Source organism: Hemiscyllium ocellatum, chromosome 28, assembly GCF_020745735.1.
Source record: "Hemiscyllium ocellatum isolate sHemOce1 chromosome 28, sHemOce1.pat.X.cur, whole genome shotgun sequence".
NCBI classification, from domain to species: Eukaryota; Metazoa; Chordata; class Chondrichthyes; order Orectolobiformes; family Hemiscylliidae; genus Hemiscyllium; species Hemiscyllium ocellatum.
The window spans coordinates 46,107,525-46,134,525 of NC_083428.1; the positions used below are offsets into that span (position 1 = coordinate 46,107,525).

The 27,001-nt window shown below is 43.4% G+C and overlaps 1 protein-coding gene across 1 annotated transcript in view; it reads right to left on the minus strand.

Annotated features, from left to right (window-relative positions):
• Positions 1 to 11,224: 11,224 nt before the first annotated feature.
• Positions 11,225 to 27,001, minus strand: part of tmem38a (transmembrane protein 38A) — a 60,154-nt gene continuing 44,377 nt past the window's right edge. The window contains exons 3-6 of the mRNA XM_060846093.1: positions 15,693 to 15,877; positions 14,445 to 14,532; positions 13,778 to 13,895; positions 11,225 to 12,455 (exon numbers count right to left, since the gene is read on the minus strand). Coding sequence (XP_060702076.1) covers positions 12,225 to 12,455; positions 13,778 to 13,895; positions 14,445 to 14,532; positions 15,693 to 15,877 — 622 coding nt within the window. The 3' untranslated portion in view covers positions 11,225 to 12,224. The remainder of the gene's footprint in view (positions 12,456 to 13,777; positions 13,896 to 14,444; positions 14,533 to 15,692; positions 15,878 to 27,001) is intronic.

Below are 27,001 nucleotides of genomic sequence, written 5' to 3' on the forward strand. Positions count from 1 at the left end.
GTGACTCCCACCTGCTCCTGGATCCTTCAATAAAGGGTCGATCCTCTCCTGCAGCTTGTTAATCATGGAGACCAAGCTCACCTTCGCAGGTAAGACCCCTGAAGCGGCCGCAGACGTCTCTGCTGCTGTCAAAGGGGGTGGGGGAGGCGTCCCCCAAACTGTTCAAGTTTGGTGCAAAATGTCTAAATATGTTGGGTAAAAGTTATTTTAAATGGTTTAGAGGGTGTGGTGGAGGCAGGTACCCCACTTTGCCTGAGTCTTGGGCAGAGTACTACAGACTCAGACTTGCTGGGTCACCGCCATCTTGAATCTCCCCATTTTTGTAATTTTAATAGCAAATTCTGTATAAAGACCGCTTGTTTGCAGCAATAAGAGGAGTAGCCTGAGAGAGCTCTTTGGGGTAAGAGCTGGCACTGCTACTATGCTAAATGTTTTAGAACCTTAGCTCAAGCCTATAGGTATCTATGTTATAGTGTAACATTGATGCCATTGGTAAATAAAGGTATAATTTAAACTAAACTGTCTGAAAGAGTTTTATATTCCAGACTACCTCAGAGTACGACCTCTGGGACGAACCAAGAAAGGCTACAGGTTGAGTCCATCAGAGATTCCCTGACCCGTCTCAAATATGTTTAGATTAGATTACTTACAGTGTGGAAACAGGCCCTTCGGCCCAACAAGTCCACACCGACCCGCCGAAGCACAACCCACCCATACCCATACATTTACTCCTTACCTAACACTACGGGCAATTTTTTTAGATTAGATTACTTTAGATTACTTACAGTGTGGAAACAGGCCCTTCGGCCCAACAAGTCCACACCGACCCGCCGAAGCGTAACCCACCCATACCCCTACATTTACCCCCTGCCTAACACTACGGACAATTTAGCATGGCCAATTCACCTGACCCGCACATCTTTGGAATGTGGGAGGAAACCGGAGCACCCGGAGGAAACCCACGCAGACACGGGGAGAACGTGCAAACTCCACACAGTCAGTCGCCTGAGGCGGGAATTGAACCCGGATCTCTGGCGCTATGAGGCAGCAGTGCTAACCACTGTGCCACCGTGCCGCCCAATTCACCTGACCCATACATCTTTGTATTTTAACAAAGGGATGATGTCATGAACAGCCAGTACAGTCCAAGATATACCAAAATAAAAGTACAAGTAAATCCCTGTTTCACTCAATAAAAGGGAAATGTTATACATCTCACAAGTGCTTGTCAGGAAGACTGAGCCGAAAAATGCTGGAAAAACACATCAGGCCAGGCAGCATCCGAGGAGCAGGAGAATCGACGTTTCGGGCATAAGCCCTTGTTCAGGAATGAGGCTGGTGTGCCAAGCGGGCTGAGGTAAAAGGTCGGGGGGAGGGAATTTGGGGGAGGGGCGCTCGGAATACAATAGATGGAAGGAGGTGAGGGTGATAGGCCGGAGAGGAGGTGGGGACGGAGAGGTCGGGAAGAAGATTGCAGATCAAGAGGGTGGTGCTGAATCCGGGGGTTGGGATTGAGATAAGGTGGGGGGAGGGGAAATGAGGAAGCTGAAGAAATCTGCATTCATCCTGTCTAGTTGGAGGGTTCCTAGGCGGAAGTTGGAGTGCTCTTCTCCAGGCGTCGTGTGGCCAGGGTCTGGCGATGGAGGAGGCCAAGGACCTGCATGTCTTTGGCGGAGTGGGAGGGGGAGTTGAAGTGTTCAGCCACGGGGCGGTTGGCTTGGTTAGTGCGAGTGTCCCAAAGGTGTTCCCTAAAAGGTTCCGCAAGTAGCGGCCTGTCTCTTCAATGTAGAGGAGACCACATCGGGTGCAGCAGATACAGTAAATAATGTGTGTGGAGATGCAGGTGAATTTGCGACGGATATGGAAGGATCCATTGGGGCCTTGGAGGGAGGTAAGGTGGGAGATGTGGGCGCAAGTTTTGTACTTCTTGCGGTTGCAGGGGAAGGTGCCGGGAGTGAAGGTTGGGTTGGTGGGGGATGTGGATCTGACGATGGAGTCGCGGAGGGAGTGGTCTTTCCGGAACGCTGATAGGGGTGGGGAGGGAAATATATCCCTGGTGGTGGGGTCTGTTTGGAGGTGGCGCAAATGACGGAGGATGATATGATGTATCCGGAGGTTGGTGGGGTGGAAGGTAAGGACCAGTGGCATTCTGTCCTGGTGGCGATTGGAGGGGCAGGGTTCAAGGGCGGAGGTGCGGGAAGTGGAGGTGTTGCGGTGGAGAGCATCATCGACCACGTCAGAGGGGAAATTGCGGTCTTTGAAGAAGGAGGTCATTTGGGTTGTTCGGTAGTAGAATTGGTCCTCCTGGGAGCAGATGTAGCAGAGACGAAAGAATTGGGAATATGGGATGGCGTTTTTACAGTGGGCAGGGTGGGAGGAGGTGTAATCTAGGTAGCTGTAGGAGTCGGTCGGTTTGTAGTAAATGTCTGTGTTGAGTCGGTCACCTGAGATAGAAATGGGGAGGTCTAGGAAGAGAACGGAGGAGTCCGAGATGGTCCAGGTAAATTTGAGGTCGGGGTGGAAGGTATTAGTAAAATGGATGAACTGTTCAACCGACTCGTGGGAACACGAGGTAGCGCCAATACAATCATCGATGTATCGGAGGAAAAGGTGGGATGGTGCCAGTGTAGCTGCGGAGGATGGACTGTTCTGCATATCCAACGAAGAGGCAGGCATAGCTGGGGCCCTTGCGGGTGCCCATGGCTACTCCTTTGGTTTGGAGGAAGTGGGAGGATTGGAAGGAGAAGTTGTTAAGAGTGAGGACCAGTTCAGTCAGTGAAAGGAGGGTGTCATTGGAAAGGGACTGTTTGGGTCGGCGGGAGAGGAAGAGGTGGAGGGCTTGGAGGCCTTCGTGATGGGGGATGGAAGTGTTAGGGACTCGATGTATATCGTGAAGATAAGGCGTTGGGGGCCGTAGAAGCGAAAATCATGGAGGAGATGGAGGGCGTGGGTGGTATCCCAAATGTAGGTGGGGAGTTCTTGCACTAAGGGAGACAGGACAGTGTCGAGGTATGCAGAGATGAGTTCAGTGGGGAAGGAGCAGGCTGAGACAATGGGTCAGCCGGGGCAGTCGGGTTTGTGGATTTTGGGTAGGAGGTAGAAACGGGCAGTGCGGGGTTGTGGGACTACGAGGTTGGAGGCAGTGGATGGGAGATCTCCTGAGATGGTGAAGTTATGGATGGTCTGGGAGATGATAGTTTGGTGGTGGGAGGTGGGGTCATGGCCAAGGGGGCAGTAGGAGGAGGTGTCCGCGAGTTGGCGTCTAGCTTCAGCGATGTAAAGATCAGTGCGCCAAACTACCACTGCGCCTCCCTTGTCTGTCAGTTTGATGGTGAGGTTGGGGTTGGAGTGGAAGGCTGCCTGTTTTGAGGGTGAGAGGTTGAAGTCGATGAGAGGGGTGGACAGGTTGAGACGGTCAATGTCGCGGCGGCAGTTGGATATGAAGAGATCGAGGGCGGGTAAGAGGCCAGCACGGGGTGTCCAGGTGGATGGGGTGTGTTGGAGGCGGGAGATGGGGTTGTCAGAGGGTGGGGCGAGAGTCCTGGTTGAAGAAGTAGGCATGGAGGCGAAAGTGGCGGAAGAAATGCTCGATGTCTAGCCACGTGTCGAACTCACTGATCTGGGAGCGTAGGGGGATGAAGGTGAGGCCTCTGCTGAGGACTGATCATTCATCCTCCGAGAGGGGGAGGTCTGGAGGGATGGTGAAAATGCGGCAGGGCTGGGAGCTAGGACCTAGGACCTGGTGTGGAGCTGGAGCTGGGAGTGGGGGGCGGAGTTAGACATGGGGGCGAAATTGGTCGTGGGGCAGAGATCGATGTGGGAGTGGCGTAGCGTGTGATGTGCTCCTTAAACAGGTGAGTGACGTCACTGGGGGCGGAAGTGGCTGCGGCGACGGCAACTCTGGGGGCAGAAGTGGCGCACCGGGCAGAAATGGCACTAGTCCCAGTGGCCGTGAATCCCGCGGTGGCCGCTTATCTGTCGGCGATGGTCTTCCTGGCGATCGTGGAGGCGGCTGTCTGGGCAGCGATCGCGGAGGCTGCATGGTTGGTGGTGGCTGTTGTCCGTGTGGGGGTGGAAGTGACGTCACTGTTCACCGCGGCGGTGGTGGCTGCAGCGGCCGCGTGGGCAATAGCGCCCGAGCGGCTCCGGAGGTCGCAAGAAGGTTCAGGAACGGTCGAGGAATCCAGAGTGGGGGGTGAGTACATAAAAGCTTTTTGTACTTACTTTCTTTAATATTCAATATGGCTAGGAAAAAATGTTTGTTCAGTGTATGAATTCTTCTGAAGATGAAGAACAGTAAAGGTCCTTTGCAGGTCTGGGAGAGTGTTGTCCTGAGCTGGGGAAGGGTTGACTGCCGGGAGTGTAGGTAGCGGCGCATGGCTGCGAGCGTGGACGGAGGATCCAGAGGGAGGTCTGTTGCTGGAGGTTTCGGATTTGTTGCAGATACTGGTTGTCCTGGTCGGGTCCAAATTGTGTTGGTCTGAATGTATTCTGGAGTCCATGCGGGGTCAGTCGATTCCGTAGGTAGGTGCTGAGGAAGGAGATGTGGCTGTGGTAGCGAGTCTGTTTCAGGACGTGGCTGAAGAGCTTCAAGGCAGAGGAGATGACCTGGAGGGTGCAGTGAGACAGGGACTCTCTGAGATCCTTGTAGAGGGAGGAGAGCTTCTTCAATGTAGGCATCCTTGCAAGAGAATTCGCAATAGGTTAAGATCAACTAGGAGAAAGTCAGGACTGCAGATGCTGGAGACCAGATTTAAAAAATGTGGTGCTGGAAAAACACAGCAGGCCAGGCTGCATCCGAGGAGCAGGAGAATCGACGTTTTGGGTATAAGCTCTCCTTCAGGAATGAGGCTGGTGTGCCAAGCGGGCTGAGATAAAAGATGGGGGGAGGGAATTTGGGGGATGGGTGCTGGGAATACGATAGGTGGAAGGAGGTGCACCGCCCTCTTGACCTGCAATCTTCTTCCCGACCTCTCCGGCCTATCACCCTCACCTCCTTCGACCTGGCTGTTCCTTGTATTACAGCCTTATAGTTTCCATACGCTTCGTTTATTATTTCATTTTAGTTTGTCTCTTTTATCATTTCATGAGACTCTGGCTGTTGTTCCTTACATTTCATCCTCATACAACTGTATCAAAACAAGTTCTTGTTTTTTTTTAAGGCTGATAATGTTGTCGAAGCATTTGAGAATTTTAAACAAAAGTGCAAATTGATGTCCAGGCATATTCTGAAAGGCACTAGTGAAAGGGATAGAGTCAACTACATCTTTTATGGGGAGGAGATTAAGGGGTAAATTTGTTTTAATCGTTGGAAATGGTGAAAATGTGGGGAAAAAAAACAGACAAAACCTATGTTAAATAAATGTGGCCCAAATTATGCCTCTAGAATTTGGTCTTTCTCAATAAGGTCCAAATTAGTCTGCCTTCAGTTAAAATCAAACCCTGTCATTGTTTACCAGCATCATAATGGTCATCTTTCAGGCACCTTTATGATGCAAGTCAATTTTTTTAATAGGTTTGGAGCAGTGACTTTGAAAACATTGCCATAATTGAGCTCAAAGCAGGATCAAAATGTGAAATCAGGTTTCAGGAGGATTTTGAAGTACATTGGACTGGAAATCAGGCAGAATGGATCAAATGTCACTTTGCATCAGCAATCTTATTTGGAAAATTTTTGCCCCATTACTATGAGTCAAAGTCAGGCTTCACAAAAAGATGCAGTGGCTTCCAAAACTGAAATGGAAGAATTGCAAAATCTAATTGCATAATTTAGTTGGCTAGCCACCAAATGCCAAATGCCAGTTTCATAAAAAAGGAACAAGAGGCCACTCAGCCCTTCAAGCCTGCTGTGCTATTTAATAAGACAATGACTTACCTGATTCTAATTTCAACCTGCATTCCTGCACATAACCTCTATCCCCTTGGTAATCAAGAATATCTACCTCTGGCTTAGAAATATCTAAAGATTCTGTATCCACCAGCTTTTGAGGAAGTGAATTTAAAAAACTCAAAACCTTTTAAAAGAAAAAAGATGTTTCCTTATCTGTTTTAGATGGGCACCCATGTATTTTTAAACCATGACCCCGAGTTCTGTATTCTTCCATAAGAAGAACTGTCCGTCTGGTTAAGTCACCTCTGACTCTAGTTCAAAACTCCAGAGGATATCAGCCTAGCCAGTCTAGTGTTTCCTCATAAGGCAATCTACTCATTACTGAATATTAGTCTAGTAAACTGAACTATTTCCAATGCATTCCCATCCTTCACTGGTGACTAGTGCCGTGTATAGTACTCTAGATGCATTTTGAATTAATAGTGTTGAATACAGCTATGGGGGAAAAAAGACAAGGTGTAAGATTTGGACAAACAAAACATTGAAAAAGTTAAAAATGGAGCATTGTGTTTTGAAATTTCCATTATCGAAAGGTACTAGAAATATGAAACCTTTTATGAAAATCCCTGTGATGAGTTCTCGAGTATACTTGTTCTTGTGGGAAAGGCATGGAAACATTGCCCTTTAGCTTAGAAGTTCAAAAGAACAAAAAATGATACAGCACAGAAACAGGCCCTTTGGCCTTCCAAACTTGCACTGATACATTTTACCCTTCCAGATTAAAATTTTCTTCACTTTCACAATTTGCATCCCTCTATTACCTTCCTATTCATGTATTTGTCTAGGTGCTTCTTGAAAGCTGCTATTGTGTCTGCTTCTACCACCTCCTCTGGCAGCACGTTCCAGGCACTCACCACCCTTTGTGTGAAAAATGTGCCTCGTACATCACTTTTAAACATCCCCCCACCCCCCCCACCTTGAACCTGTGTCCTGTAGTAATTCAAAGTTTGTGAGAAGATTTGGAGCTCAGGTGCTCGTTGTTGTGTTTCTGTTTGCCGAGCTGGGAGTTTTTGTTGCAAACATTTCGTCCCCTTTCTAGGTGACATCCTCAGTGCTTGGGAGCCTCCTGTGAAGCACTTCTGTGCTGATTCCTCTGGCATTTATTGTGGTTTGAATCTGCCGCTTCCGGTTGTCAGATGCTGTCCGCTGCAGGGTCTAGGTCAATGTGTCTGTTGATAGAATTTGTGGATGAGTGCCATGCCTCTAGGAATTCCCTGGCTGTTCTCTGTTTGGCTTGCCCTATAATAGTGGTGTTGTCCCAAATAGTGTTGTTTGTCATCTGAGTGTATAGCTACTAAGGATAGCCTGTAGTAATTGATAGCCATTTGGATACAGAATTGGCTCAAAGATAGAAGACAGAGGGTGTGGTGTGGAGGGTTGGTTTTCAGACTGGTGGCCTGTGACCATTGGTGTGCCACAAGGATCGGTACTGGGTCCACTGCTTTTTGTCACTTATGTAAATGATTTGGATATGAACACAGGAGATATGGTTAGTAAGTTTGCAGATGACACTAAAATTGGAGTTGTAGTGGACAGCAAAGAAAGTTACCTCAGAACATAACAGTATCTTGATCAGATGGGCCGAGGAGTGGCAAATGGGGTTTAATTCAGATAAATGTGAAGTGTTGCATTTTGGAAAGGCAAATCAGGGCAGGACTTATACACTTAATGGTAAGGTCCTGGGCTGTGTTGCTGAACAAAGTGACCTTAGAGTGCAGGTTCATAATTCCTTGAAAGTAGAGTCTCAAGTAGATGGAATAGTGAAGAAGGCACTTGGTATGCTTTCCTTCATTGATCAGAGCATTGAACATAGGAGTTGGGAGATCATATTGTGGTTATACAGGACATTGGTTAGGCCACTTTTGGAATATTGCATGCAATTTTGGTCTCCCTCTTATCAGAAGGATGTTGTGAAACTTGAAAGGGTTCAGAAAAGATTTACAAGAATGTTGCCAAGTTTGGAAGGTCTGAGCTATAGGGAGAACCTGGATAGACTGGGGCTGTTTTCCCTGAGTGTCAGAGGCTGAATAGTAAATCATGGATAGACAAAGTCTTTACCCTGGGGCGGGGGAGTCCAAAACCTGAGGCATAGGTTTAGGGTGAGGGGAGAAAGATTTAAAAGGGACCTAAGGGACACCTTTTTCACGCAAAGGGTGGTATGTGTATGAAATGTGCTGCCAGAGGAAATGGTGGAGGCTAATACAATTACAACATTTAAAAGGCATCTGGATGGGTACGTGAATAGGAAGGGTTTAGAGGGATATGGGCTAAGTATTGGCAAATGGGGCTAGATTAATTTAGGATATCTAGTTGGCATGGATGAGTTGGACTGAAGGGCTGTTTCCATGATGTATATCTCTGTGATCCCTCCACCCTGGAAAAAGCCTCATACTTTCTGCTCTATCTATGCCATTCACAATCTTACAAACTTCTATCAGGTCACTTCTCAACCTCCTGTGTTCCAGTGAAAACAAACCCAGTTCATCCAATCTTTCTCGTAGTTAAATTTCCCCATGCCAGACAAATCCTGGTAAACCTTTTCTGTACCCTCTCCAAAGCATCCACATTCTTCTGGTGGTGTGGTAACCAGAACTGTACGCAAAAAAAATCAGAAGAGTAACAAAAGGATCTTAGCAGTGGATACTGTCAATATTAATGACACAGTAGAAATGGAATAAAAGGGATTTAGCAGCAAACCCCAGCAATTATTGATGATATGGCACTCTGAGATAAGACACATTCAGTGAAATGTGAGAGTGATAAAAGATTGAGGATCAATATTGTAGTTTTAAAACTGACAGTGGAGAAGAGATAATCTCCAAATCAAAGCGGGTGGAAAGCAGCAATCCACTATCTGGTTATTTTACAAAGAAAGCAGCAAACTCTAAGAAACTGTAGGACATAGTGGAAAAAATGAAGCTTGAAACTTTAATGGGCAAACAAAGAAATGGGAATGTTATTTTGTTTTGTTATATTAGATTGATTAAGAAAAAGGTTACTGTGACTATGCCACTTAACATGGTCTGAAGGACTGCTTGAAACCAAATAGAATGAAAGAATAGGTAATGGATTAATTAAGGGTTAATTGGAATTGAATTGATTGTACAAATATGGAGAGCTAGTAATCAATGGGGTATGAGTATGATGGAGTGTGTCTTAACTATAACTCTCACATAAAAATGTGGACTTGAATTATATTTATAGTTACCTTTTGAAATATAACAGACAGGCAGGAGGGGAAAGGGGAAGGAGAGTATAAGTGAAACTGAGGGGATACATGGAAGTTACAAAAAAGAGATGTTAATAAAGAACACTCAGCTACCAGGAAAAAAACCCAGAAATCACTGATGTGATGAATTACTTGCAAATGAATGTAGAATCTCTAGCTTAAGACTGCTTATGCTCAGAAGCTACCATACAAGGAAAGTGCAGTGGATACTATTGTGACGATCACAGTTTCAAATCATTACATTTAAATCTGAGGTGCAATGAGAAAAGGTAGCAATGGTGCAATTTCAAGGATAGCAGTTATCTGATTAAGATTTTCCAGCATGTGATGGAAGTGACCTCTCCAATATGGAAGCTGTGTTTAGAATAAAATCATACTGTATAGAAAATGCCCTTAGGCCCATTGAATTTTTACTGCTGAAGCTACAGTAAATCCTACTTTCTAGTATTCAGCCATCGCCTTGAATGTTATGACGCTTTAAGTACTCATCCAAGTACTTTTAAACTTTTTCACACCTCCATTACCTTCCCAGACTGTACCCTCCAGTCCCCTACCACATGCAGGGTGAAATATATTTCCCTCAAATGTCCTCTAAACATCCTGTCTTTCACCTTAAAATTATACCCCCTTGTTAACGACCCTTTAATAACTAAGGAGAACAGCTGATTTTTGTTCACCTTGTCCATACTCCTCATATTCTTATACAGTTCCATCAAGTTCCCAGTCAACTTCCTCTGTTCCAAAGAATTCAAACCAAGCTCGTCCTGCTTTTCTTCATAGCTAAAGCACAATGGCAGCATCCTGGTGAATCTCCTGCACCCTCTCTACTACAATCACACTGCTTTTTAAGTATAAAACAGTGTGTTATTTTGAAAAAAGAATTACTACCTTGTAACTGTGGTCTTTTGATAATTGAAATACTGTCTCAGAATATTATGCTTTCCTTACATGTTGTGCCTTTAAATTTAATGTAGGTTTGATAATTGAGGACTTTTTTGAATTCTTCTAATTCTGTTTCTGTTGTGTCCAGATGCTCATAAATTTCACAAATAGAGAAAGTCATAACCATACCACCCAATCCATAAGTCAGTGAGAATGAAAAGATAGCCCCTGGATATAAAAAAAAAGCCCTTGCGAAAACCTCAAGATGAGCCCTCAAAAATTGTGATTACAAAGCATGTTGCATGCCAATCAATGAAATATAGTGGCTCAGATTTTTTTAAAGTTCAACAGTGGAGTCATTAACTTTAAAGCTAACAATCGTTGGAAATTTAAATTTCAGTCCAAACATAACAGGAGAGTTACCCAATACATTCTTCTACCGTTTCCTCTGAGAAAAAGCACTGTCATGTTAAACTTGCACAATGGTGGTCAATGTAATAATCAACTTTTCTTTGCAGGACAACACACCGTAGTTAACTATGCGCAGCAGGTCAGGCAGCATCCAAGGAGCAGGAGAATCGATGTTTCGGGCATGAGCCCTTCTTCAGGAATGGCTCCTGAAGAAGGGCTCATGCCCAAAACGTCGATTCTCCTGCTCCTTGGATGCTGCCTGACCTGCTGCGCTTTTCCAGCAACACATTTTCAGCTGATCTCCAGCATCTGCAGTCCTCACTTTCTCCACCATAGTTAACTACTAAGAAAGAAAACAAAGCTTACCGAACGATATCTAACTACCGAAAGCAGATTTTCAAGGAAAGAACTCCAGGAGCAAATGACTTTTTCTTTGTTTACCCACTTGGGATTGAGGTCCTCCTGTGGCTCATTTCTCCTCTAAGGTGCAGTCGACCACATGTACCAAAATGGACTTGACTCCATGAAAATAGAGGGGCATCTGAAATTGCCACCCCCACAATTCTTAGGCAAGTAGGTGATTGCTGAGTGAAGTCATACTACCTGTGCCCTTATCCTAGGGCTATAAAAATCCCAATGAGAGGTGGGAATCCTAGAAGCAGGTCCTGTCAATAATTTTAAATTCCTACATATCTACATTCCAACACAGACAGAGGTATGAATACTTGGGCATATTGTTTGATAACTAGTGAATTTTGTTGTGGAAAACATGACAGATAAGGGGAATTTCATACATTTCAATAAACATAAAGTGTCTTATACTTAATCTTTATTATATTACATCAGTTTCATTTCTTGGAAGACCACAAATAAAACACATTTCCGTACAATTTATTTTTTGGCAATGATGGAATACTCTCTACATTCACCTGATAATGATTATTTTGTGCATGTTTGTACAGAATTATAGGAGAATGTGGTTCTCTTTTTTTTAAAAAGGCACAATGACCTACTTTTGACCTGAATTTTCCTGAAGTGGCATTTTTGGCAAATGTTTGTGGTACAAATACAGCTATTGCATTTTATACTCTAGATGTTAGTGAACTAAGAGTTAACAATACATATGGTATTCCACTGTCTATTTAATGGAGACTTTGACCTATTTCATTTGCTTATTACAGCCCCATTGTCCATACTGGAGATAGTGTCTGCATTTCTGCTACAAATTCAGAATGAGGACAACGCAGGTGCTCTAATTATCAGCAGAGGTCATTTCACTTCACCACTAGTTGGTATTTATAGCACCTCCACTTTAACTTTTGGCTATCTAGTCCAAAGTCTGATATAATAATGCTGGAATTTAGAATTTATGTATGCTTTTACAAACAATGACAAAATGAAATTCTCTCTGATCTAGTACAGTGTTGGTTAGACGTGAATAAAGCATTTCCTCTTACATAGTTCCAACAGTACATCCCAACAATTTTAGAAAGGAAAACGATTATTATCATTTTCTTCACATTCTATACCTGGTTATTCAAAGACATTGATAAATTATTACCATACTAATGCTGTCAGCTTTTTCGAGAAGAAACTTGCTGAGGAAATATGTCCCTGCGAAGGATAGGCTAACTACTGTTTGTTCACATTTTTCTTTCCATTTAATGAGACAGACAAGCTCAAATGCAAACCCTAGTAGACTGTATGAGTACAATTATGTCGATTTCCTCATAGTACAGTTTCCAGATCACGTTAAGTACCAGAAATTGCACTTCCTGCACGATTTGATAACTGTGATGGGAGTCATATCACTTATTCAGTCTTTTTGCATTTCTTCTTCCTTGTCCCTTCATTAAGTTCCTCCTTTGTCTTGGCTGAGTATGGAGACAGATTGGAAGGGGTACAGCTCTGTACATTGTCGCGAGAGCAGACACGATCATGATCATCATAGATACCACAGGCATTCCCAAATATAATGGGGCAAATGAAGGCTTCAATTGGAGCGAAAGGTGACCCATGGGAGTGTGTTGCTGTCATGAATACCTAGAATGGTAGGTGTAAAAATTCAGTAACAAGTGATATCCATTTACTTGTCACATTCATTATTTTTCTGACATTATTTACAAGTTCAGAATAGGAGTTAGGCAGTAAGACATGTTCCATTGTTCAATTAGACCTTGGTTGAGCCGCACCTGAACTCTGCTTAACTAAGAAAAATCTAGTGAATGATCAGCATTGACAGTGTCTTTGAACAAAGGTCCAGATTTCCACTAACCTTTGCAAAATGTTTTCCTTGATTTCATTCCAAAATGGTTCAGATTATGGTCTGTTAACCAGGCCAGATTTATTGTTGTTAGATCTGACCTATTCAGCTTACTTGAATCTAGAGTTTGTTTTTGTCTTTTTTTTCAACTTTCTGCTCTTATCAACAGCCCTTATTGTTCCCTCTTAGTGTCGTCTGCACTAAATGACGAAAATCTGTTTATTTGTCCCCCTGGATTGTTTTTTTTCACATTTATTGACTGAACTTGTTTTATAAAGTGAAGCAATAAAATAAATAATCACAAAATTAGTGTTTTTAGAAGTAATAGTCTGAACTGTTGTTTTGGTAGCATTATGGATTTTTAAATTAATCAGTGCAGCACTGGCTTGGAATTTTCTGGATTATTTTTGAGTAGTATGTTCAGTACCAACCAAGGAGCAGGCTTTTTGTGTAATGATGTAGGATTAATTAATAACCTCATAGTGAAAGGAACCTCTAGCCAATACTGATCATAATATGATACAATCTCACTGGCAATCTGTGGCACCAATATTTTCCATCTACAACATGCATTTTATCAAATCACCAAGGCTCCTTTGACAGGATTTCATGCCTACAACCTCTGCTACCTAACAGGACAAAGCCTTCAGGGATCTGGGAACACCATCATATGCAAATTTTCCTCTGACTGAAACATTAATCTTTACTGTTAATGAGCTTTGAACTGGAAATCCTGCATTTCTCTACCTAACAGCATTCTGCATGTACATACACCACTTGGATCACAACAGTTAAGAAGAAGGTCCACCACCAGCTTGTCAAGGCCAATCAGGAATGAACAAGTGAAGGCTGACATTGCCAGTGACTTTTATTCCATGAGTGAATAAAAACCAAAGTGTCTTAATGGACAATGTATTAATGTACTGAAAGAAACATGAGAACTTTTTAATCACGATCAGTATTGAATTTCAATATTTCATTTTTTCATGAACTTTAGATTGGAAGGTAAATTAGCACTCTTGCACCCACTTGCCAAGGCAGTGCATACATAACACATTCCTTAAAACTGTTTTATTTTAATCATTTGAAAAGGCGTACTTACCTTTGTAACAACCATGAAGATGGTGAACAGGAACACAACATTGTGTTTGGATATGGGAAGCCAGCGGGCCTGCTGTAGGGTGAAGATAACTGCTCCAACCAAACTAGCTTTTGTTGGGCTATGAGAAATCAAAATAAAAACTTTACAATTTGTTTCACCAGCTGTGTAATATCTCTAGCTTTGTTTTCCTGAATTTTTTGTGACCATTGTTGTGCTTTCAGTTTCCTGATTTTTTTGGATGAACTATTTTTATAACTGAAAAGGCCTGCCTTCAAATTCTACAAATGTTTCAGGTCAGCAGCAATGTTGTTCATAACTCTTCTGTTTTCTTTTGGAGAGGCACCCTGTCTCTGCTCAAAGTCCTTATCATTTGCCCTCCACCTAACCCCCCGCCCGCCCGAATCCTTGCTTTTCCACATCGGCATGGCGAGGATCTGAAGAACAGGGCTGAACTTGTACATGTCACAGTCACCAAACACTCCATCTTTAATTCCTCCACCCAGAAATACTGAGAAGGTGCTAAGTTGTTTTGAAGGCAGCACAAACCAGCTTTGAGTTAATTGGTAACTACTTTGCATTCCATACTCCAAACATGATTTTCTTTTCCTAAATTGCTCAGGTTGTAAAAGAAGCTGCCCTTTTACTTTGTGCTGTAATTTTCACTTACAAGGACATGTTGAGAAATTCGTTTGTTTCTGGCTTCCAGACTCCACGAATTAGCTGCTCAAAGTTGGAGATCAGTGCAACTCCAGCACCTGTGGGGGAACAAAATAACAATGACCAGCATGTACTAATGGTCCACACGGTCTGGATATTTTGTTGCCTTCGACAATATAGCTGGGTTTCTTTCAATATGAACTGCAATTGCAATATCGTAAAATTGGACATTTTGTTTCAAGCCAATATCGATCCCTTTTCGGGTTTGACTTCAACAAGATGAATGTTGTTGGAGGAATATGCAGTTAGAGGGCAGTGTTTGGCTCTCATGCAATTTCCGTTAGTCAGGTGTCAGAAGGATGGGGATTGATCAACACAAATGATTGTTTGGCACTGTAATATCCAATATAACATCTCAAACATAAGGCGACAAAAGACAACTTAGGCCTCCAAGCAGAGCGCTTTAGGGAATATCTCTGGGACACCCACACCAATCAACCACGCCGCCTTTAGCCCAACATTTCAACTCCCCGTCCGACTCTGCCGAGAACATGGAGGTCCTGACCTGGGCCTCCTTCACTGCCGCTCCCTCCACCCGACGCCTGGAGGAAGAACGCCTCATCTTCCACCTCGGAACACTTCAACCCCAGGGCATCAATGTGGACTTCAACAGTTTCCTCATTTCCCCTTCCCCCACCTCACCCCAGTTCCTGACTCAGGCGACTGACTGTGTGGAGTTTGCACATTCTCCCCATGTCTGCGTTGGTTTCCTCCGGGTACTCCGGTTTCCTCCCACAGTCCAAAGATGTGCAGGTCAGGTGAATTGGCCATGCTAAATTGCCCTAGTGTTAGATAAGGGTAAATGTAGAGGTATGGGTGGGTTGCGCTTCGGTGGGTCGGTGTGGACTTGTTGGGCCGAAGGGCCTGTTTCCACACTGTCAGTAATCTAATCTAATCTAGTTCCAAACTTCCAGCTCAGCACTGTCCCCATGACTTGTCCTACCTGCCTATTTTCTTTTCCACCTATCCACTCCACCCTCCTCCCTGACCTATCATCTTCATCCCCTCCCCCACTCACCTATTGTACTCTATGCTACTTTCTCCCCACCCCCATCCTCCTCTCATTGATCTCTCCACCCTTCAGGCACTCAGCCTGTAGTCCTGATGAAGGGCTTTTGCCCGAAACGTCAATTTTACTGCTCCTCGGATGCTGCCTGAACTGCTGTGCTTTTCCAGCACCACTAATCCAGAAACTTACCTTTGGCCCATCCAACCAAAGCCATTATGATCCATCCGTGGTGGTATGCATGGTGTGCATGGACAACACCCATACTAATTTTGCGGACCCGCACCACCTCTTTCATTGCAGTGAGGATCAACTTCACAGGCATGAAGGCCACACACTTGTAGAAAAGGTTCAGTGGGCAATAAAAGATGAGGTACCTAAGTTGAAATCATAGTGTTTATTTCAATAATGACAAACTCTCAGTATTCATAACTAAATCTTATTTAATAGCTGATATGTCAACCATGTTAGTTTAAACAAATATATGTTTTTAATACGATTTTAATGTCCATAATATCATTCACTTTGAAGTTTTCTTTTCACTCATAGCAGATTGATACACTCGGCACAGGTTCCAGCTGTGCCAATTGTCTGCTGTGTTCTGAAATTCATTAAGCAATTAGTCAACTCCCTAATGGAAGCAGCTTAAAATAGAAGAGGGTAGAAATCAAAAGGTAAGGTCACTAACAGACCTCTCCTATTGTTTGATGATAAAAGTGTTAGTGAAGGCCTTGAAGAAAGACGATACATAATGTTCCGTTGGTCCAGTAAAGCTCTGTACTATGTTAAAAGAGAGGGAATCAAGCCAATAGGAGACACAGAAACCATGAGTTTATTCACTATTTAGTCGTTCACCACCTTCTACACTCCAGTATCCCTTTATATCTACCAAACAATTTAATAAGTTAATTCTAATTCTGGGCTCCCTGTGATTGGAAGGATGTTGTGAAACTTGAAAGGGTTCAGTAAGATTTACAAAGATGTTGCCAGGGTTGGAGGATTTGAGCTTCAAGGAGAGGATGAAAAGACTGGGGCTGTTTTCCCTGGAGGCTGAGGGGTGACCTTAGAGGTTCATAAAATCATGAGAGGCATGGTAGAGTAAATAGACAAGGTATTTACTCTAGGGTGGGGGAGCCCAGATCTAGAGAGCATAAGTTTAGGGTGAGAGGGGAAAGATTTAAAAAGGACCTAAGGGACAACTTTTTCATGCAAAGGATGGTACATGTATGAAATGAGCTGCCAGAGGAGGTGGTGGAGGCTGGTACAATTAAAACATTTAAAATGCATTTGGATGGGTACATGAATTAAGAAGGATTTAGAGGGATATGGGCCAAGTGCTGGCAAATGGGACTAGATTTGGTTAGGATATCTGGTCGGCATGGACGAGTTGGACCAAAGGGTCTGTTTGTGTGCTATTTCCATTTAACTACTTCCTATAATCAGATACCCTTTTCTTTAAATAAAACAAACAATCCTCCTTCTATATCTTACCTTATAATACAACTAATTAGTAATGATATTTTCATATTTCACATAATACAATCAACCTTCAGTATTCCTCTTTCTTTAAACAAAATGTTACATGGTTCGTCACAAAGCAGCCCAAAGTTGATTTTTATGTTCTTGTAATGCCTCATATCACCAGGTGTCCAAATTGAGGATCTGCAAAATTGCTTTTGTGAAACAATCTGACAACTAATGACTTATGAGCAAGCCAATTCTGAATTCACACGGCCAATTCACTGTCAATCCAATTCATCTTAATCTTCTGGATGAGCCAACTTGTTGAAAGCCTTACTAAAATCCATGGAGACAACATCAGCTGCTCTATCCTCACTGATCACATGTTTCACCTCAAAAAATTCAATCACGTTAGTAAGACATGACATTCCCTGCACAAAGCCATGCTGACTGTCCCTAATTGGACCACACTTTTCCAAATGCATCTAAATCCTATTCAATAGTTTCTCAACTACCAATGTGAAACTCATTACCCTATAGTTTTCCTGGATTGTCCCAGATTCCCTTTTTGAACAGAGGAACAACGTTAGCTATTCAGTGGTTCTCCAGGACTTCCCAGTGGTTAAGGAGGATACAAAGATCTTGGTCAAGGCTCCATCATTCTCATCTTGCCCCTTTCACTAACCTGGTATACATACCATTGGGCCTTGGGAAATTATACATTTAAATGCTCTTCAAGAGAGCCAACACTGCTTCTTTGTAGATCTCAAAATGCTGTAGCATATTAGCATGATCTACACAAATCTCACTATCCTTAATATCCTTCTCCTGGGTGAATAATAATGCAAAGTACTCATTTAGGATCTCACCCACATCCTCTGCCTCTAAGCACAAGTTCCCTCTTTTGTCCTTCAGTGGTCCTTCCTTCTAGGCAAAAGTGAGGACTGCAGACGCTGGAGATTAGAGTCAAGAGTATGGCGCTGAAAAGCACAGCAGGTCAGGCAGTATCTGAGGAGTAGGAGAATTGACGTTTCGGGCAAAAGTCCTTCATCGAGAATGAAGCCATGCTGACTCCCTAATTGGGCCAAGCTTTTCCAAATGCATCTAAATCCTATCCCGAAGAATTCTCTCCAATAGGTTCTCAACCACCAAGGTGAGACTCATTGTTCTATCGTTCCTGGTTTGTCCCTGTGATCCTTTTTGAACAGAGAAACAACATGATGAAAGGCTTTTGCCCGAAACGTTGAAACTCCTGCTCCTCGGATGCTGTCTGGTCCTCGCTTCTCCGAAGTCATCCTCTAAGTTTTGATGTAAGTATATAATATCTTGGGATTCTCTTTCACCCTACTTGCCAAGATCATTTCATGGCCCCTTCTTGCTCTATTGATTCCCTGCCTGAGTTCTTCCCTGCTTTATTTACATTCCTAATGGGGCCTGTCCGATTTTAGCTTCCGAAACCTTACATATGCTTCTTCTCCCCTTTTTGACTAAATTCACAACCTTCCTCGTTATCTAAGGATCTCATACCTTGCCATCCTTATCCTTCCTCCTTACTGGGCCTGAATTCTTATCAGCAGGTCTTTAAACACGTGTCAAATGTCGACTTGTCTGATAACAGCTCTTAGGAAAAAGTGAAGATTGCAGATGCGGGGGATCAGAGCACAGCAGGTCAGTCAGCAGCTGAGGAGCAGGGCAGTCAACATTTTAGACATAAGCCCTCATCTGGAATGTGGGTGGGGTGGTGCAGAAGGGGGCTCAGAGATAAATAGGAGGGGGGAGGGGGAAGGTAGCTGGGAAGGTGATAGATGGATGCAGATAGAGGGACAATTGTGATAGATTGGTGGAGCGGATAGGTGGGAAGGAGGATGAACAGGTAGGACAGGTCAAGAGGGTGGTGCCAATATGCACGCTTGGATCTGGGATGAAATGGCACAGAAGGGGAGATTTGAAACCTAATGAAGTTGATATTGATGCTATGTAGTTGACGGGTCCCAAGGCGGTAAGTGAGGCATTCTTTCTCCAGTCAACGGGTGGTTTGGATTTGGTGGTGGAGGGGGAGTTGAACTGGTCAGCCACAGGGCAGTGTGGTTGTTTTGTGCATGTGTCCCAGAAATGTTCCCTGAAATGTTCCATGAGTTGGCGTCCTGTCTCCCTGATGTACAGGAGACCACATTGAGAGCAACAGACACAGTAGATGAGGTGTTTGGATATGGAGGAAAGTCTCTGCTGAATGTGAAAAGATCCTTTGGTGCTTTGGACAGAGGTGAAGTGGAAGTGTGGGTACAGGTTTTACACTTCTTGCGGGGGCTAGGGAAGATGCAGGGTAGGTTGGTGGGGATCATGGACCTAATGATGGAGTCACAGAGAGAATGGTCTCTGCAGAATGTAGTTAGGGGTGGGGACAGAATTATATTTCCTGGTGGTAGGATCTGATTATAGGAAGCGATGGCAGAGGATAATGCACTGTATCTGGAGATTAATGGGGTGGAAGGTGAGGACCGAGGGGTTGTATCCTTGTTGCAGTTGGAAGGGTGGTGTTCAAGGACGGAGGTGTGGGAAATGGAGGAGATGTGCTTGAGGGCACTGTTGATTACGTGGGAGGGGAAATTGTAGTCCTTGAAACAGGAGGCCATCTGGGATGTCCTGGAGTGGAATTGCTCATTCTGAGAGCAGATATGGCAGAGGCAGAGGATTGGGAGAAAGGGATCACATTTTTACAGAGGGAAGATGGAGTCAGTGAATTTGAAATAGCACTCATGTTGAGCTGGTCGCTGGAGATGGAGACAGGGAGGCCCAATTAATACTCCCTAATTCCTGCCTAATATTGATGTAATAATTTGCCCTCTGCTAATTTAATACCTTACCCATGGTCCTGACTTCTCCTTACTCATAGCTGCTTAAGACCTAAGCAGTTGTGATCCCTATTTCCAAAATGCTCTCCCATTGGAAGGTCAGTCACCTGGCCAGGCTCATTCGGCAGTAAAAGATCCAGTATGACCCCTCCTCAAGTTGGATGATCCAACATACAGTTTCAAGAAACCCTCTTGGATGCCTTAGAGTCATAGAGATGTACAGACGGAAACAGACCCTTCGGTCCAACTCGTCCATGCCAACCAGATATCCCAAACCAATCTAGTCCTACCTGTCCGCACCCTGCCCGTATCGCTCCAAACCCTTCCTATTCATATACCCATCCAAATGCCTCTTAAATGTTGCAGTTGTACCAGCCTCCAACACTTCCTCTGGCAGCTCATTCCATACACGTACCACCCTCTGCGTGAAAAAAGTGGCCCCTAAGGTCTCTTTTGCATCTTTCCCCTTTCAACCTAAACCTATGGATTCCCCCACCCAGGGAAAAAAACCTTGTCTATTTATCCTGTCTATGCCCCTCATAATTTTGTAAACTTCTATAAGGTCACCCCTCAGCCTCCAACGCTTCAGGGGAAAACTGCCCCAGCCTGTTCTGCCTCTCCCTATAGCTCAAATCCTCCAACCCTAGCAACATCCTTGTAAATCTTTTCTGAGCCCTTTCAAGTTTCACAACATCCTTCCAATAGGAAGGAGACCAGAATTGCATGCAATATTTCAACAGTGGTCTAACCAGTGTCCCGTACAGCCACAACATGACCTCCCAACTCCTGTACTCAATATTCCAACGAATAAAGGAAAGCATATCAAACGTCTTCTTCACTATCCTATCTACCTGCGACTCGACTTTCAAGGAAATGTGAACTCGCACTCCAAAGTCTCTTTGTTCATCAACACTCCCTAGGACCTTACCATTAAGTGTATAAGTCTTGCTAAGATTTGCTTTTCCAAAATACAGCACCTTGTATTTATCTGAATTAAACTCCATCTGCCACTTCTCAGCCCATTGGCCCATCTGGTCAAGATCCCATTGTAATCTGAGGTAACCTTCTTCGACGTCCACTACACCTCCAATTATGGTGACATCTGCAAATATACTAACTATATTTCTTATGCTCACACCCAAATCATTTATATAAATGATGAAAAGTAGTGGACCCAGGATCCTTGTGGCACTCCACTGGTCACAGGCCTCCAGTCTGGAAAACAACCCTCCACCACCACCCTCTGTCTTCCTGCTTTGAGCCAGTTCTGCATCCAAACGGCTAGGTGTTCACGTATTCTGTGAGATCTAACCTTGCTAACACTTAACAAATTCCACCCCGTCTAAGCCTCTTGCACTAAGGAAGTCCCAGTCAATATTGGGTATGTTAAAGCCACGCACTATGACAACCATGTTGTTATTACATCTTCTATAATCTGCCTACGTGTTTATTCCTCAATGTCTCATTGGCTGTTGGGCGGCCTATAATCTAATCCAATTAGAGTGACTGTACCCATCTTATTTTTGAACTCTACCCACATTGCCTCAGTGGATGAGCCTTCCAATGTATCTTCTCTGAATGCAGATGGAGCATTCTCCTAATTAGTAATGCAACTCCTCCACTTCTTTTACCTTCCTCTCTCTCTTGTCTAAAAGCATGAAAGCCTGGAACATTGAGCAGCCAGTCCTGTTTCCTTCTCAACCAAGTCTCTGTAATGTAACCTTTTAAAATTTCCCATTCTCCCAGGCAGTATATTCCAAATACCCACCACCCTCTGAGTGAAAAAGTTTTTCCTTAAATTCCGTTTAAAGTCTGGCCTTTCACATTAAGTTTCCTACAGTGTGGAAGCAGGCCCTTCGGCCCATCAAGTCCACACTCTATGATTCTATGACCTTCTGAGGAGTAACCCACCCAGACTCATTTCCCTACAATTATCCCTGACGAATGCACCAAACACTATGGGCAATTTAGCATAGCCAATTCACCTAACCTGCACATCATTTGGAATGTGGGAGGAAACCGGAACAAACTCACGCAGACATGTGGAGAATGTGTAAACTCCACGCAGACAGTCACCTGAGGCAGGAATGGAACCCAGGTTCCTGGTGCTGTGAGGCAACAGTGGTAACCACTGAGCTACAATGCCGCCCTTAAAATTATGCTCCCATATTGTTGGCTAATCAAACTTCTTAACTGGTCTGTTACTTCCCAGACTGAAAACAATCAACTTTCTGTAGGGACTTGGCCAAATTTATTGGGATGCAATTAACCATTTCCAAGTAAGACTGTGAATCCAAAGTCACTCGTGATGTATCCAACTTAGTTTCTAAACCCTATATACTTAAAGGACTCAGAAGCCTGACTTCCAGTCTTAAATTCTCTTTTATCTAACATGCACTACTTCTAACACCGGCATCTCCAAATCATGCAGTATTTGAATTCCATAGAAACTCCCTCCAGATAATCATCAACATGCATCGTGAAAATGTCTGTTAGTTTCTCTTTATAATACCAGTAGTACATTACTAGGTCTTCTTTAAACTGAATGTAACCCACTTTCAATAATACAGATATAACAGAGAAATACCATACCCTCACTCAGCATTCAACCCATAAGCACATTTACTTTCATAGTTCCATACTTTCCCTTCTATACCACCTGCTTCTTTAGGTGGTTTCAAAAATGCTTCCCTTTGAAACTTGTCATCTTGCAAAAGGGCAACTTTTAAATGAAGTGACTTACATTCCCATGAGTATGTTAGTAAAAGAATGAATATCTTCAAGATCAATTTTCTGTGTTCGGGGAATTGACGTTGGTATCTGATTACCAAGCTTTTAGTTGAAACAATATTCTGTCCATACCCATCTTTATGAAAAGGCTGTGATCCCCTATTTGGTACCATAGTGTCTGCTAAATTCTTTCCAGCTCTCCAACTCTATTTGATTGGCATCCTTTATAAATTTCTGATTAATCTATAGTCACTAAAATGTGTCAATACTACATCTATTGGTATTGTCAGCATTTTTATCCTCTCTTTTTGTTTAGATTTGCTTTTTGTGTTGATGCTTTCAGCCTGTATCTGAATGGTTTCTTTTTGCCACTCCAATCGATTCCCCCATTCTTTATGATGTTGTTAAATATCCCAATTGAGCTTGTAGTGAACATGTTTCAAGGATTTTTTTAAGCATTTCTGATACCTTTTCCAAGATAGTATTTCTTTCTAAAAATGATTGGGACACTAGTTCGGAGAATGCTTTACAACTGATTATGTTTTTAGTAAGAAGTGGTAGAAGAGGCAATTACCTTCCTTTTTCTCTTAGTGTAGGCTCAACCTATGTACATATATCTACTTCATTTGTCCATGGATTGTAAGGATCAGCTTCACAGAATGTCACTGGGAAATCATAACACTTTGCACTGGTTTCAACACTCTTTGCTAAAGTAACTCCAATTATAATCTTCTGCCTGCAAAGAACTTTTAGTTTTCAATCTTCACTTTTAGGCTGCTCCCAATGTCAATCTGCAACCAAGTCAGACAGAAACCAAGACATCTTTCTTTGTCAATTGAATTTATTAATGATTCAGCCTTACAGCTTCTTCCCCATACAATCCCACTTATTTCCCCTTTATGGTCACATTAATTAAGTTGTTCAGTTATGTTTCAAAGCACCTCTGGGACATTTATGACTTGAACCCAGATCTTCTAGCTTAGAGATGGCAACACTAGCATTAAACAACAAGACTGTACCTATTTGCCCTTTACACCTACTCAGTCAGTTTAATCAATTAACCTCATATCTGCTGAACTACATTCCATATTAACAACTGCATTTACTTGCACAATGGTGTAACCATGGGTGGTAGAGACTAACAATAGTACCTCCTTGTCACCAAAAACACACATCTCCGTCTTTTGCACATGTGCTTCTCCAATTTCTCTGAAGGTTAATCAATGAAACAGTTGGTAAGTCGAGGCTTGATATCTTGTTAAATTGCATTATTTGACAACGGTGAACATATAGGTGGCACAGTGGTTAGCACTGCTGCCTGACAGTGCCAGGGACCCAGGTTTGATTCCAGCCTTGGGCAACTGTCTGTGGAGTTTGTATGTTCTCCTTGTGTCCAAATGGGGGTCCTCCAGTTTCATCCCACAATCCAAGGATGTACAGGTCAGGTAAATTGGCCACGCTAAATTGTCCATAGTGTTAGGGGTAAAATACAGGATAATAGGGTCGAGGAATGGGTCTGGGTGGGATACTTGTCGGAGGGTCGGTGTGGGCTAATTGGGCCAAATGGCCTGTTTCCATACTCTTTGGATTCTGTAGAGTAATGGCTGTGACCAGCTTCTTTTGAAACATTGATCTAACTTGTAATTATGCAAAAATGAAAATATATATAGTTTCCCCCTTTTTTAATTGAATAATTTAGAATTTTACTACATAAAAATAGACCTCCTCCTACATCACTCCTCCTCACTTTCTCAAATTATCTAGTTTCTTTATTAATTCCTCATATCAATCTCCCCTGACATAAGCACTCATTTCCAACTTCCAACTTTTTGTCAGATCTACTACTCCATAGTATTCTCATTTTAAAAATTGAGAGCAATGCGGCAGTTTTCAAACCCCTTTTTGACTATGTTTGTTCCTGTGTTTTACTTGCCATTTGCTTCACTATCAGTAACTGTTCTTTCAGTTGCCTAGTCCTAAAGGTTTGGAATACGTCATCCAACTCTCTGGCTCTCAACTTCACTTCCTCCATTAAGACATTTGCATAAGATACAGAAGCAGAATTAGGCCATTTGGCATCGAGTCTGCTCCATCATTCAACCATGGCTGATTTCTTAAAGCATTTGGTCATTTGACCTAACATTTCCTAATGTAGTTAGTGTCACACTTTGTGATAGAATGCTGTGCACCTTGTTGGCATTTGTTGATGTTTCATTATGTTTAAGGCACAATAGAAATAAATTGTAGTTTAGTTGCCAAGCATGTAGGACCAACAACTCTTCACTACAATAGGTATGAACTCTTTCATTTGCCAAAACTATTTTAACTCATTTACATCATAATTGCCTATTATTTCTATTCTTCTTTCTGTGAAGAGATTATGTTGCAACTGTACAGGACATTGGTTAGCCCACTTTTTGAATATTGTTTGCAATTCTGGTCTCCTTCCTATTGGACAGATGTTGTGAAACTTGAAAGGGTTCAGAAAAGATTTACAAGGTCATTGCCAGGGTTGGAGGATTTGAGCTATAGGGAGAGATTGAATAGGCTAGGGCTGTTTTCCCTGGAGCATCAGAGGCTGAAGGGTGACCTTAGAGGTTTATAAAATCTTGAGGGGCAGGTGGGACTATAGATTGGGTTGGGATATCTGGTCGACATGGACGAGTTGGACCGAAGGGTCTATTTCCCTGCTGTATATCTCTCTGACTCTATGATTAGAGTACAAAAAAAAAATTACAGACAAATGATTCAGCTAGACCTATCCAGTTGTGGTACCTTGCATTTCAGCACATATATACATCCCAGTTCATCCTCAACCATATAAAAGTAACAACTGATAAAAAAATTAAAATGAAGCCAATTAGAAATGGGAAAAAGACTCTGGAAAATTATTTTTCAACTCAAAACTAGTAAGCGAGAGTACTCTGGCCATGATTAATATTACAGGGTACCTATACTTGTACCAGGTGATCTTCATCCAAGCTAAAAACATGCCCAGCTTTTAGAGCATAGAACAGTACAGGCCCTTCAGCCCACAATGTTGTGCCAAGCATTTATTTTAGTCTAAAATCAACCAACCTAACATAGCCCTCAATTTATTGCCATCCATGTGCTTGTCCAGCAGTCGCTTAAAAGCGCAGCAGGTCAGGCAGCATCCAAGGAACAGGAAATTCGACGTTTCGGGCACAAGCCCTTCACAGGATTCCAGCAACACATTTTCAGCTCTGATCTCCAGCATCTGCAGACCTCACTTTTTACCCTAATGTCTCTGACTCTGCTACCACCGCTGGAAGTACATTCCACTCGCCCACCACTCTCTGTGTAAAGAACCTACCCTTGACATCTCCCTTTCACCATCCTCCAATCACCTTAAAATCATGGCACCTCGTGACAGCCATTTCTGCCCTTGGGAAAAAGTTTCTGGCTATCTACTCGATCTACATCTCTCATTACCTTGTATACCTCTGTCAAATCATCTGTCTTCCTGCTTCACTCCAGTGTGAAAAGCCTAAATTCACTCAACCTCTCTTCATAAGACATGCCCTTCAATCCAGGCTGCATCCTGGTAAATCTCCTCTGCACCCTCTCTAAAGCACCTACATCCTTCCTATAAGGATGTAATCAGAACTGGACAAATATTCCAAGTGCGGTGTAACCAGAGTTTTTTAGAGCTGCAGCAAAACCTTATGGCTCTTAAACTCAACCCCCTTGTTAATGAAAGCCAGAACACCATCTGCTTTCTGAACAACCCTATCAACTTGGGTAAAAGTTGCTGTAGTTAACACTGCCTCAGCCACTTCCACCCCCAACGACGTCACTCACTAAACACTGCTGACAACATCGCAAATGTCACGTGTTATGTCTCTTGCACCCCTTTGGATGCCACAAAAGACACCTCTTCCACCATCCCCTCCCACCCCACCCCTCTACCCCCATGGTGACCTTCCATTGTCATTTCCATTGATTGTGACACCCCTGATTCCATTACCACACCCACTCCAGAGACAGTCTCCACCCTCATTCCCAATTCCAGCCCCACACCAGGTCCTAGCTTCCAGCCCTGCCTTGTTTTTACCATCCCCCCCAGACCTTGCCCTCACTGAGGATGAATGATCAGTTCTCAGTAAAGGCCCATTTGCACCAGATCAATGAATTCAACATGCATTGCGACATCAAACTCTTCTTCCACCATCTCTGCTCCGTGCTTACTTTTTCCATCAGGGCACCCACCCTCCCTCCAAGGATCCCTTCTCCTGCCTCCACCACAACCCATCCACCTGGACACCCTGTGAAAAGTCTGTTACTTGCCCTCGATCTCTTCATTTCCAACTGCTGCCATGACATTGACTGCCCCAAACTGTCCACCCCTCTCACCTACTCCAACTTCTCACCCTCGCCACGTGCAGCTCTCCATTCCCTCTGCTCCAACCCCAACCTCGGCGTCAAACCAGCAGACAA